Source organism: Varroa destructor, unplaced genomic scaffold (assembly GCF_002443255.2).
Source record: "Varroa destructor unplaced genomic scaffold, Vdes_3.0 BEIS01000004.1, whole genome shotgun sequence".
NCBI lineage: Eukaryota > Metazoa > Arthropoda > Arachnida > Mesostigmata > Varroidae > Varroa > Varroa destructor.
In genome coordinates, this window is record NW_019211457.1 from 26067156 (window position 1) to 26080833 (window position 13678).

Below are 13678 nucleotides of genomic sequence, written 5' to 3' on the forward strand. Positions count from 1 at the left end.
TATTATGGTGTACGACTTCTATCAAGCTTTTACGTAGAAATATATCATCTACATTTCTGATAGCCGAGAAGGCCACTTCTGTTTCACTAATGAGAAGTAGCGTGTACAAAGAGCGGAAAATTTCCTTCTGAGTAGTATAATTTTTTTAACTGAAATTCTCCCTTGGCGTATCGATGGACTTCTTTTAAAACGTATTTTATTAATTCACTAGATCCTCCTCGGCATCAGCTTAGTGGCATTAAGTACGTGATGAGTATGCCCTGTCAAAATAGTTACACCCATTTCCCTAGCAATAACAACAATAACTATAGTTAGTTTTCAATGTTTAGAACCAAATTTGCCAATTGTAGAGCTTACCTACTTCGATGCCAATACTCACATTTGGATGGTCCTTGACGGGTACGACTACCCGTACTTGTAATCGAATTGGTCGACCTTTATGGATGTCTACGAAGGAGACTTTGCTACTTCCGCTCTGCAAACGACCAATTTCTATTGCAGAATTGCAGCAGAAATTGGCCGTCGAAGTAGGTGTATTCGTTGACCGCAAAAAAGTTCGACGAAAAGTCGAAACATCGGTGATACGCAGCGACCGAAGACGGCGTGATTCGGTTCAACATGAAAGAACAACGATGTAATCAAGACAAAATACAACAGCTCTAATAAGAATCACATGAAATAGACCAAATAAGTACTATATAAAAAAAAAAAAAAAAAAAAAAAACTACAACCCATTTGATACTCGACAAGTGTTTTCTGTTACCCAGGAAAAAGAGACATTTGTTTCCATATATTCCACTGCTGACCTGTTCGATGGTCATTGTTTGATGATACTCTGGCGATTAGTAATTTTTTCGTCATTTGCTTTGCAAAAACATACAGGTTTTTGTGTGCCTATTAACGAATACAAACCGGCGAACCTCTGCATCTGGTATCCAGGTGCAGCTAACAACTATTTTTTTCCTTTTTTTTTTTTTATTATACATTGAAATTTCGGGAACTTAACCTACAAAAGAGAAAAATACTGTCCGAACTTATAATGTGTCTTACAATTCCTCTACGGCTACGAATCGATTCGTCACCAGTTCTATCAACCAACCAGGTAACATCTATAGAAAATAAACATGTCCGTAGTACCATTCACAACGTACTTTTTACACTCGACCCAACTCCCGAATAAACCCGTATGTGCTAGACATCCCAAGGTGATAACTATATGATTGCTTGGCCATTCAATGCGCTACGGCCACCATGCTAAAATTAATGCAACCATACGATTGTGTCAAACGCAGTAGAAATTACGTACGTCCTACTTTCCACTGCTTTCGACTGCTGCCTCAGATGGAAACGTCTCAGGAATCTGTTGCGTTCGTTCAGCTTTGATCGCGTTCTCTTCCCTTTTTTTGAGTTTCTTCTGTCGTTTGCTCTCGCTAAATTCAGCTGTGCTGCTCGTTGTCGTACTTTCGTTCGAAGGCTATATAATTATTGTCATTAATTATCGGCACTCGAAGTCGCGGTTGAAGGCGTTGCTAAATAACAACTTTTGCGTTATAGCTGAGGGTGACATCAGTGGGAATGATTTCGAACGAGTCGTTTTTACAGTCCTTTACAGAGACGTTTAGGTGAGACGCAGAAGGGGGCCATCCACATTATGCATGACAAACTTTTCCTAAGGTGGAAAACTGTGTTGTACCATTCGATGCTGGGGGTATAGTCAACCAACGCGATGACCAAAGATTGTTCGCTTGTTGCTGCCCACTAAAAATAGATGGGTATAATAGCGCCTTTTAATTTCGGTGGTCTGAAATTTGCGATAGCTACAAATCGCAAAATCACAGTGACATACAAAGTAACTGCATCAATCCCCAGACCACCCAATGAAATCATTCTTGGGGAGGCAATGCTTAAGAATCGATGGGGAACTTTATCGCAAGTGCAGCTATACTACTGCATGCATTACTTTCCCCTTTTTAAGTTAACTAAGCTTTGAAATGAATAGACAAAACGAGGTTACAATCTGTCGCATTTTGCCAGCAATAGACACGAATACGACCTCTCCGAGTGCTATTGTTCCATATAGAAAAGGCGAACTAGGCGACAAATTTTCCTGTGTTTTTTGTCACTATAGTTGTTTAAGGTTCATACATTTGACGTGCCAGTATGAACCAGTCGGCGAAATTGATTTACTAGCAGATTGCCTGAAATATGGAAAAATAAAAAGCGCAAAAGCCTAAGAAACAAATAACATAGAGATCGCTTCTGTTTAGATATAGGGACATTTTCGTCAAACCGCTTTGCAGCATGATGAATTCAAGTGACCGATATCGACCAGTTTGACCTACGCGAGGTCAGCCGTGGTCGCTGCAAATATTCATTACCACTGGAGCTTGCGAGAGCTTAAACGGAAGCAAGAAAAAACGAACTAGGAAAAAGAGGTTTGTATTGCATCATAAAGCTGCCGGCTTCTTAGCACTATATGCGACAAGGTTTGTCAAATTAGAGCACTCGGCGGAGAAATCTTCGGCAAAAATTTTACGCTAAACGAATTAATTTCAGCCATCTCCTCACATATATCACATTTGGCAAAGACTTCTGACTCGACGAGCGAGTAATATATCATGTTTTGTAAACTAACTGGTGTAAAACATTTTCTATTTTCGAATATTAATCGAAATCACTAGATATCTGTAAAGCAGTATCAAGCGCACAGTTCTATCAAATTCCGTGCCTCGGGTAAGCATTTAAAGTAGTATTGCAATTTTTATGATGAAACCCGTCCATATCAAGGAGTTGTTATCTTTAATTTAAAGCTTACAACTGTGCTTGACACAAGTTATCAGTCCAATAAAGTTGTTCGACCCAGCTCTACTATAGCCTACCACTGTTCTATTTCCTATACGTGCTCCGGCAGTACAACTGGCATCAGATAACTTGACTACCCCATAACATCATAACGTGCTCCTCGTCACCAGTTTGCGCAATCACATCCATATAAAAATATGTTAGGTAAAGTCAGATAGGTATTCGCCTCCTTGCCGGCTTACGCTAGAAGGCTCCGTCAGCTCGTAACTCCACTATAAGGTAACAGCTATCCGTCCTTTTTCCATTTTTCCCTATCTCGATTCTAGACAAAATGCGACAAGCATTTTGTCTAGAATCGAAATCCCACCGACTGCGCGATAAATAATCCTAGGTTGACCCGAACAAGCACTCGTGTTTGGTACTGCTGCTACCTTTCAACTGAAGTGTTGCCTGCTTGATCCCCCTGACCAACGCAGACCGGCAATAATCGATGTTCCTAAGAACGCGATGGCGTTTGCCCCAGTTCCGTCCGATGAGGCCCGAGCCTAAGAAGACGGCAGCGGAAGGAATGTTGTTGTCGTCAGCAGCAGCGTAAGGCCACCTCCCCCTCTTTGTTACTCATTCCTTCATTTCCCCGAGCCTTGCCTACGCGTCCTCCACAAAACAAAGGAGAAAAGCGCCTCATAGACGAGGCATTATCACGCGCTGCTTCTCCTATCTTGATCTAACAATCGTAGCACACGTTCGCCGAGTAACTTAGCTGCGACAGTAGGGGGTTCTGGAGGGCATGGTAAACGAGGAAAAGCCTCTTCTGCTGCTACAGGAAAGATGGAAATACCATTCGTACAGGTAGTTTGGCCAATTCTTTTTTCCTTCCGTAGACACGAGGCATTTATGGAGCTAGCTGCTCAAAAGCACTGCTTTGATTCATAGAATATAACGCTTGTACCCTTCATTTCATGTATTGCCCTGCTCTGGCCTTTCGAAGAGCTACTGGCACAGTGTCCTTGCCCTTTTCTTTTTTTGTTCGTTTTCTACATAGAACTTCACCTCTGCACGCAACAAAATCGCATGGCACCCATTGCCGAGCTGATACCGATCTGATGTGAGTTGTCGGCTTCGATTCAAGGTATCGCTATTCGTTTCCTCTTAGCTGTGAGCGCGAAGCAGGAAGGCTGGCCAGCCTTTTTTTTCGTCTAAGTTATGCCAAGGCAGTGATGCCAACGGTAGCGCCAAACCTATCATGTTAGGCCAAGCCGACCCATACGAAAACCTCTCGTCCAGGTCCCAGAAAAAAATCTGTCAAACAACATACACAGATAGAAAGGCGCAACTACCGAGAAACCATCGTCTGCGGGCATCTCCACAATAAACATCACAACCGCCACTATCATCACTGCCGTTGCCATCATTGTAACTATCACAGGAAAGCAAAACGCTGTCAAAAGGAAGAGTAGTTCATTTTTTTTTTCGACGTTTACAGAAAAGACGTTTCCCTGCCATTGCTACTAGCATTGCATGCCGCTTTGACGCCTGAATGAATAGGCTAAAAATGATGATCGCTTCGATGCGAACGGGAAGGAGTCACGAGATGACACAACGCGCTAACGGAGCTCCTTCTCGGCGGCAGCGCCCGGGCCGCTGACGAGCCCCAGTTTGCTTTTGACGGACCACTTCACCCACGCTGCCCTCCCAGTAGCTTTGAACAGAAGAGCCGGTACTGGTGGGAGCTGAGGACAACCAATCGAGCTTGAAGGAAAACTACTGCCCTTACTAGTCAAAGCACCGTGGCGTCATAGATGTCAGACGGCAAGAGTCAGGCACGCTTTGTGCACGTGAAATGACTGGGCTTCTTCTGTCCGCTTTTTTATGTCGCTTTTTCAGTTCTTCACTCTCTATACAACGTTGTTTTTTAGAAAAAGTCCACAACCTACAGAGTGTAACGCTGTTGTTGTTCCTAACTGAAGGCCTTCTTTGGGCCATCGACCTGACGCAATTTATCATAATGTCAGACTGTCACAGGCTACTCAGCTATTTTCTCCTTGTCTGTTGTGCTTCGAAAAACCAAATCACACACGAGCCATTTTACACTTCGATCCAGCCAAAAGTACGAGTCGTTTCTTACTTTCACTTTCATTCAATTCGCCTTTACTACTGGCCGTAATCGTTCTATTGACGATTGCAAAGGGCAAACACGCCAAAGCACACCGTATCTCACTGGTCAGACTGGCCGACAGTGGCACTGAGAGGTGAAGATGCAGAACTTGGCTTTCCCGATCCTTACCCATGCAACATTCCCAACCGGGCCTTTAAACACAGCAAGCTATATCATAACATCCTATCTCACCTAAGTGACTCAACTTCGGAACAAGGCTATCACATTTTAATAATGATTTGATAAAACAAACTGGGGAAAAGCTAAAGAAGCGACATCGCCGAAGAAATAGCGATAGTCAAGGTGGCCAGAAACAGGACGCGGCAACGCAGATGAAACAAAAGCAAGGTTTTCCTCTTAGCCAGTGGACGAGAGAGCAGCATATGCACGTTGTGTGCAGGATAATAACCGTCACATAGCCAAGAATACGGGGAACCGACAATGTCGAGAAAGACAAAGCAATCTATGGCGATCGCGATCACTGTAAAAATCCAGAAAAAGAGAACATTGACTAGAATCGCGGTGTACTCGAACAAACAAGAGGCAAATGGTAAGTGCTTAACTGGTAGTTTTCGACAGGATATGAAAACATAAGAAAAGAGGACACACGTCACGCCTAGTTTTCGATTCGGGCAATGCCAGTGACGATTCCGGCACCACTGCTAGGCCAAAGGCAACGACTGGCCCATCAATGCACAGGTGCGCCGACAACACGAAAGGCGTAAGTCATCCGTTATGAAGGTAAAGCAAAGGGGTAAAGCCGTCCGCGGCAGTGGCTCAAATAGGCACAACGAAGAAACCATTTAGAGGGGGTGAAAGTATTAGTTTTATTGGTATTCCATGCAGAAGTGCCTACTAGTTGCTGCTTTGAAAGCTTGGATATGGCTTCATTTGCTAGACATATGGTATTTTTGTATCATAGAGGACTTAACTTTCTTATTGGCTGAGAGGAATGAATGTTAGCTCTGCGCTTATAGATGTAATATCCTGCTCGCTTTACTTTTTACTTTATATTATAATTATATATAATTCGTTATATCTTATCTCAGTAATGGCTATGCTGAGAGCGAGGCTCCTGCGTAAGTCAGTTTAGAGTAAAAAATGATGTTTAAAGAATATTAAAGGTAGTGAAGTGCTTCAGATCAAGGGCCGGCCAAGAATAAAAATATTTTATTTCAACTTAATCATGTAGACTCGGTAGGCTGTCTTCATCCCAAGGTATTCACTGGCGTCTAGTGAAATAAACTAATTAATTCACTACCTGAACCTAGTCGCTTTTCTGAGCGCCGCGGGTAGGGTGACGCTCCTTCATGCGACTTTCAACAGCTCACGGGTCGACAGCAATAGGTCGATACAACCAAGCGTTGTTATCCTGAAGTACATCCCGCTTCAAAAAGTACCCGTAATGATTGCGGCTGTTCGCCCTACCGAGTGGAATCCATGCTCCAGGTCTGTAGTTTGCCAATAAATAGAATATATATTTGTGGCCTTTGTTCATATGTTGGAGCCACGTGTGTGCTCTAGTCCGAAAAATATAGTATCGATCGGCTTATGCATTGGTATACGGCCGAGTGGGCCTAGTAACTGGGAGAGCTGACTGGATCGACATTGGCTACCTTAATTGGATAAATTTATAAGATATATATCGACAATGAGATCCTTGCAACGGGTTTATCACAGACACACATCGATGACTGGGTAGCTAATGTTCAATGGTCGATGCAAAAAGGTTAGCATTGTTCCTGACGAACGAGCGCGTTTCCACATACCTACGAAATGCCTTAGCATGGCTTTCAAGCCTCGCAATGTTCACGCAAGAGCCCACCACTGGTGTGCGTAGGATTGATATTGGCGTGCCCTACTCTTGGGAGTCAGAAGTACTCCGCAGCCAACGAGCGCTCTTTTCTAAGGATCTTTTTGGAAACGGATGTTCATTTGCACAGATGCTGAAGTGAATCATTTAAACCCACTCAGCGGAGAAATAGACTCTTGCTGATGTGACAAAATTAGCAACAAATTAGTAACAAAATTATTGTTTCATCGTTAATGTGGAATATATTGTATCCAAATTTGTTTTTTCTCAGGTCATCCAGCAATAAAAAAAGCACCACATTTGGGTTGAATCTCACGGGTACTTTAGCACTTTTGGTACCATCTGGTCGACCGACCATGAATGATTTCTCGCCCGGTACCTGAATCCTTTAACTTGCCACATCTACCTACGAGTCTGAGAGCCATTCGATATTCCGACTAATCGTTTTAATATTACACCGCTGCTGTTGACTCTAAATGCAAACGCTTAACTAATTCAACATTATTATAGGTTAGCAGAAACGGGCCTTCTAGCTTGTAAAGCCGCTGATACGATACCGCAACATCTGCTTCGCCAACTTGGGCATATATATATATATATATGTGATTAGACATATTCAGGTTGAGATGCCCACCATGCTTCAATCGTATAATAGACGGTAATATTGGTAGCAGTAACAGCCGCGGCCTTTTCTCTTACATTAAACAGACGTACGATTACAGAACCACTCACATGTTGGGTCCCCTTACGCTACCAGTAGCCTGTACTAACCACCCGCGTTCTACGAACTGCTGATGTGTTCCCTCTTAATATTTGTTGTTGTCGTAGCCCTTTCGATCAAAAACTGCAATTTAATGAAGTAATAACGCCACCGACAACAGCAATCAGAAGCTAAAGGTTCAAGTCGTCCAAGTCTCATCTTTATCTAGGTTCTCCACCCTCTCCGATCATCTTTTATCGCGCCTTGCATTTCGCTATTTCTTTACTTTTCTGACACTTCCCCTAGATTTCGCCCTCGTGGTTGGCTCTATATTTTGTGCCTCAGTGTCTGCTTCTTTTCTCTCTTATTTTTTAGTCCTCTCCCTCTTCTCGCTTTATCTCCTACTCAAAAATACTATCTCCGACTCCGTCGTTTCAAACTACTGGTCTATTCTGAGGGAAGCGCCACGAAGTAGCCTCTTGCGGGATTGAAACAGAGAATAGGCAACGGCGTATTTTTGTTTTCTGTTTGTTTCTGCTATTACTATACTGCAGCTACGCCTTCGACCTCTTGGATGGCATTTTTTTAGAAAAGAAATTAAAAAGTGATCGAAAATGTTCATGGCAAGGAAACTATGCCAACGGCAAACTAAAAAAAAAAAAAAGAAATCCGTAACTCAATAGCGATGTAAAAGCTGCCCAGAGTAACAAATAGCAATTGCAACAATAGTGGGCGGCAAAAAGAACACGTTGTTGGCAACCTCATTATGGTCGTGCCAACAATAGTAAGACTGACTGTAAAACAGGGTTTAAGGTAACCCAGTTCTAAGGAGGCTGAGATCCTGCCGTACTTTTCTCAACCGAAACCTTTCCCCTGTCTCCCTTCTCTAATAAAAGTGAGGTCTTGCTTCTACCTTCTAACCTTGAGCAGAAGTACTTATATCCAAGACTTCTGGGTGGAAGGAAACGATTAGGCACGGTTGTATCGCGAGTGTCGTGCGAGTCTGCCACATGACCCTGTCTCGTCGATCAGAACTTCGAATCGAGTTAGCATTCAATGTTGTGTTTCATTACCTCCTGGCTTACTTTAACTTCAGTCCATCTAGCTATCGCAATCGGCCAGAACAGGGGCAATAACTTCAGCTGCCTCCGTTTTCGTGATTCGGCTATTCGAATAATCAAACTCAGACTAGTCGAGTTCGTAGTCCCTAAAGACAGGGCCGGTGGATCTATTGATAGGTCCTATTTTGCTTCTATAGCAATGGCCTAAGTTTCGCCGAATTATTAGCAGCGATCACATGACTAATTTCCTTTTAACTTTCTGGCCTGCCTTCCTTGCTAGCGGACCGCATCAATTGCAGTCACAACGAGAACTACGGTTTTGCTTGTATCGACTAGTTTACTTGACATCGATAGCGCTCGCACCTTTCGAAGCGAGGAAAAGTTTGACGAGTTTGCCTTAGGAAAAAAACGAGTGAAATGAGGACGAGAATACTGCTTTCGATGTCTCGTCTTGACGACGGAATCCATCTCGAATGCCTACAAGTCAACTTCAGTCAGTTCCTTAGCCATTGCTTGGCAACAGTCACGGCCATAGCAGGCTCGTTTACTGCTACGAAATGTCTATAAGTTAGCCAGAGCTGAACCACTCTAGCCGCTCCTGTCAGCCAACCAACGCACAAGCCTACACTTTCGTGCCCCGTTGGCCTTCGGCGTTGGCCTTAATTATCATCGGCCAATGGTCTTAACTCAATTCGCCTGATTCACAAAGTGCGAACCTACTCCGAATTTAGTTCGTTAAGCTTCGCGGTGAATTCGAAGCCTTCGTCTCAAAGAAAACCTTCACCATTGATAAATCAAGTAGTCTTCCAGATCTTGGAAAGGGGTGCCAGCCGATATGTTGTTTGGTTAAACCATGAATTGCTTGAGCGGTTTGAGGTTAGACCCCATTTAAACAACAGGCTTGCTGGTGTGCTATTTTGTTCGTAGCAGTCGTACTAAGATCAGAAAGAACTGTAAACAGATTCGGCCAGGAGCATCTTTCTACTGGCGAAACGAGTGTCACTTTGAGAGTTTGAGCAAGTCAAATGTATGATATGCAGTATAATTAAAACAACGTAATATGTACATAGAAGACATGTGTGTATGATGCATTTACAAATTGAAAGAAAAACCCAACAAGCCAAACAGCGGTGCAGATCCAGGGCGGAGTCCTGGGTGTCGCTTAGACGTATGACGCTGCATTATATATATTATTATTCTGCGCTAGCATCATCTACTGATAGGACAGCTTAGTGAATAAATTACAGGAAAATATATGGCATATCACAAGTGTACGTGCAATATATGCCACTAGCACTAGATGAAAGCGTTCGTGCTGACAATAGCGAGACAGCGAGAGCTTTGGACACTCTACGTCGATAGTCAATAATGAGTTTTGGCTAGCTTGACTACTACCTGTCTCAAATTTTATATACCTTATGACCAATTATAACATCTGCTATAAGTTTCGAATAAGCCTTGTGCATGATACTACGTCCTGCACTAAATCCATCTGTACACCACGCATGTTTCACGAACGGTCGCTTGAGAAGTTCCGATTTGTCGTAATTGCATTCACTGTCATTTATATCCAATGACCTGAATACGAGGCGACAGTAAGTTATGACCCAGTTGTCAAGACAACTTATTCAGCACGTTTGCCCCATAGCATGTCGTCAAAGATGCTGGCTTGTTGTTTGCTGGCGTAGTTGATACTAGTTGTGCTTTTGTTGCAATAACAGTTCCTTCGCTCTTACATGCTATTAATAGTCGCCTACATAAGGTTTCACATCTCGTGTGATCCATAACGAGGCGACCGTGAAAAAATGAGGATTGGCATAGTATACGATGAACCCTATGATGGCATGGCTCTGCCACCGTTGTTTTTATTACACTGATAATAGAACCTTGTCAAGTGGCCGCTGACCACCAGGCGGGCAGTTCATCTCTATCGTGTTATGATTTTGGTCAGCCCCAACTATGGGTCGGGGTGACGCCGTCGTGGCCAAGCTACGTAGAGTAATATAATTCGATATAACATAACTTAGGAGTCTAAGTTATGCTGTATAGAGTGTTACGGAAGTAACAACTGCATATGTTAACTATCAATAACTATAGGACTCCTATCAGTTAATCGTGTAATTTAATTTCAAATCGACGGGCATTTTTTTGAATTACTAAGGCAAAAAATTGACATTGGTCGAAGCCAGCAGATTACCACTTGTTCTCAGCTATTTATTGCCAAAGCAACGTAAATCAACCTCTAAAGTGTGACAATAGCAGAGCTTCTTCAGAATCATATTTTTGCTTAAAACCTGTATTTTTATGATTGTCGTACAAGGACATTCTCACTCGACCGGATGCTTCGAAGACTACGTTCTGTACGTATTTTTTTTTTGAGACAAAACAAAAACAGTTCGAGACTGCAGCTTTCAGAATCGTACGGCCACCGTGCGATAACGTCGGAAAGACATCTAAGCAATGTCATCTCCTTAGCCTCATCTGTCCCGCCGACGGAAGCTGTTCTAAAATCAAATATAATTTGATACCATCAGCCAATAAAAATCAATGAAATGATCATGCTAACCTAAACCACTATCAAGTACAGGATAACACCAGCATCCTGCCTCGCTCCTGAACGAGCGATTCGCACGACGATCAATAAATGGCTAGCGCGGAGCCAAAGATAACTAATATTTCCCTTTAATTCTACCCTTATACGCCTTCACATTGCGTCGGCCAATGGTTAGTTGATAATTTGTCTAACATGGAAACAGGCAACACTATAAACGCGCACGACCAACATGCGTAACGCTGCATTAAATAAAATATATTTTCGCAGCTAAGGCACACATGGAAACAAATAGCGTTTCGGCTGGTCACGTTTTACATTGGTCGCTGTTAACATTTACCTACATCATCTAGAAAACAAACCGTTGTTGTGTCATTACGTTTTTGCTGATTCTCGCCCACTAATATACTTGCCAGATTGTTACCCGTAAATAGATCGTTTCTTTTCTACTTGGGACTTCTCGGAAGAACAGCTAGCCCATAAACCCAGTTTATTCGCTCTTAATATGGTTGGTAGTGACCAACCTTGCACCATCACGAAGACGACCCGTTTCAGTATCCTAAATTGCTTTTATGCTGTTAATATTTGTGTTTGTTTCCGGCCATAGCAGCATACACGCACCATATATAACTGCTCTGGTTTCATCTGTCTAGCCCGGGAAAGGGTTTTGATCGTCTTCGATATGCTGACACAAACCTCGAATGCTATTATTGGACGATGAGGGCAAAATGAAGTTTTCGAATTAATACGTCTGTCGGATCATCAGATCGTTCTATGGCCAAGTCATACACACACAACACAAGAACGTGTTATCACAACATTTACATAAGTTAATTACCGTAAATTCATCAAGACTTTTTGCTCGTTTCGAACAGTCGGTCACTTCAGATGCTGTAGACTGCTATCGTACGTCCCGGATATGATTGGGCTTAAATTATGCCTTTACAGATCAATAGATCTATGTGCTAGACAATAAGTCCTGCAGGAAAAAGCTCTGAGTCCCAATACAGTACGCCTGTGTCACAAATTTTTCTCGTAATTCCTATCCATTACAAGATAATTAGTGGATTAGAACAAGAAGGAAAAGTGTAGTAAAAATTACAAATCGTAGTATTAAAAATAGCCATTGAAGTCAAGTTTACGCTTGCGAGAGCGTTGCATTTAGCCATTTTTACACTATATATATATATATATATATATATATACATATATCGGATTGTCGTCAATAACGGAAGCAACTTTTGACTACAGCAGAACTAGATCGAGACGACTCTAAATTACACCACAAAGGGTGCGTGTCTGCTTTGCCTATTATTCTCTGACTGACTTTCATCGCTGACTATTCGATGATTTTTTCTTTCTTTTTTTTGGAGCTGCAGACACGAGAAAATCTTCTATTTTGGTATCGTACCTCAACACTCTTTTCAGGGGATCGTAGCAGACACACAACAATTGAAAGAAATAACATATGTAAGTATAGAACTATCACCCTTCTCTAGAATCAATTAATATCGATAGAAATTAAGCCACTTTGTCAAAGAAACGCAACTGAGCAGAGGTTAAGCAGGCGATGCTGATTCCGTTCCCTTCTAATAGTGTCCATAACTTTTCCGGTTTAGATTAAATTGAAAAAATAAATTTTGCTTCGTAATCGTTTTGGATACAAAAAAAGAAGGAGTCAAGGATAATCCGCATGCGTTTGTATAGCTATTTACTGAAGAGTTAAAAACATAACTGGTTATATGTTATATAATGATAGTATCATATGATTATTCTGTGATCATAGAGTAAGCAACTAAAGGAAGTTGGTCAAAGCTCAATCTAGAAAAAAAAATTGATTGAATGTACATAAAAAGTTAAATCATTGAAACTATGGCCGTAACTTACAACGCTGCAAACGAGGCTTTTAAGTTAAGACTCTTCATACGAAATGCTAACACTTTCGGCGTTTCAATTATACTATGTATAATCAAAAGCAATCGTACTTAAAACTAAGATCTTCTCAGTTCATGTTGCATACCATCATTACATTTCTATCTAAAGTACAAGCTTGAAATTATGCAAGCTGGTGACGAAGCCTCATCATTCCTATACTTTATTAACTGGAGGAAATGCTTTTTATGCGATGGACTCATCGCCTCGTCCCTTTACCTGCATACAAATCAGACAAAACGCAACTAGGTCATCATCGGGTTGCTCTTTTATGTCGTTGACGATTCTGAATGCAACCTTCCATAAGATGTCCCCAACTAGACACGCCGTGCCAACCACCTTTGGCAGGTATGATCACAATGCAAACCGCGAAGCTTACGTAATCCTCTTCAGCTGGCTCTTCTCTCTTCTAAACGCGCATCGTTGCAACGTTTCTATACCTTATATTTGCAAACCGAGAGACAAAATGACAACGCAGGGACTGTAGAATTACTCAGCCGGCCTACCGCATATACCATATGACGTACAGCAAAGCAAAAAAAAGGTAGGTTTATGACATTTTAACTCACAGCCAAAAAATGAATGAGGATCATAAATTCTGTAGGTAAAAAGGCCAAGCTATAAAAAAAAAGTAACAAATAAGCTTTTCAAATACTCAGAGCGG

General features: G+C 42.1%; 1 protein-coding gene across 2 annotated transcripts in view; it reads right to left on the reverse strand.

Moving 5' to 3' along the window:
- The window catches only part of LOC111249699 (uncharacterized), a 120912-nt gene that overhangs the window by 26853 nt on the left and 80381 nt on the right, over nt 1-13678 (reverse strand). For both annotated transcript variants that reach the window (XM_022803922.2, XM_086986567.1), the window contains exon 2: nt 380-492. In XM_022803922.2, coding sequence (XP_022659657.1) covers nt 380-492 — 113 coding nt within the window. The remainder of the gene's footprint in view (nt 1-379; nt 493-13678) is intronic.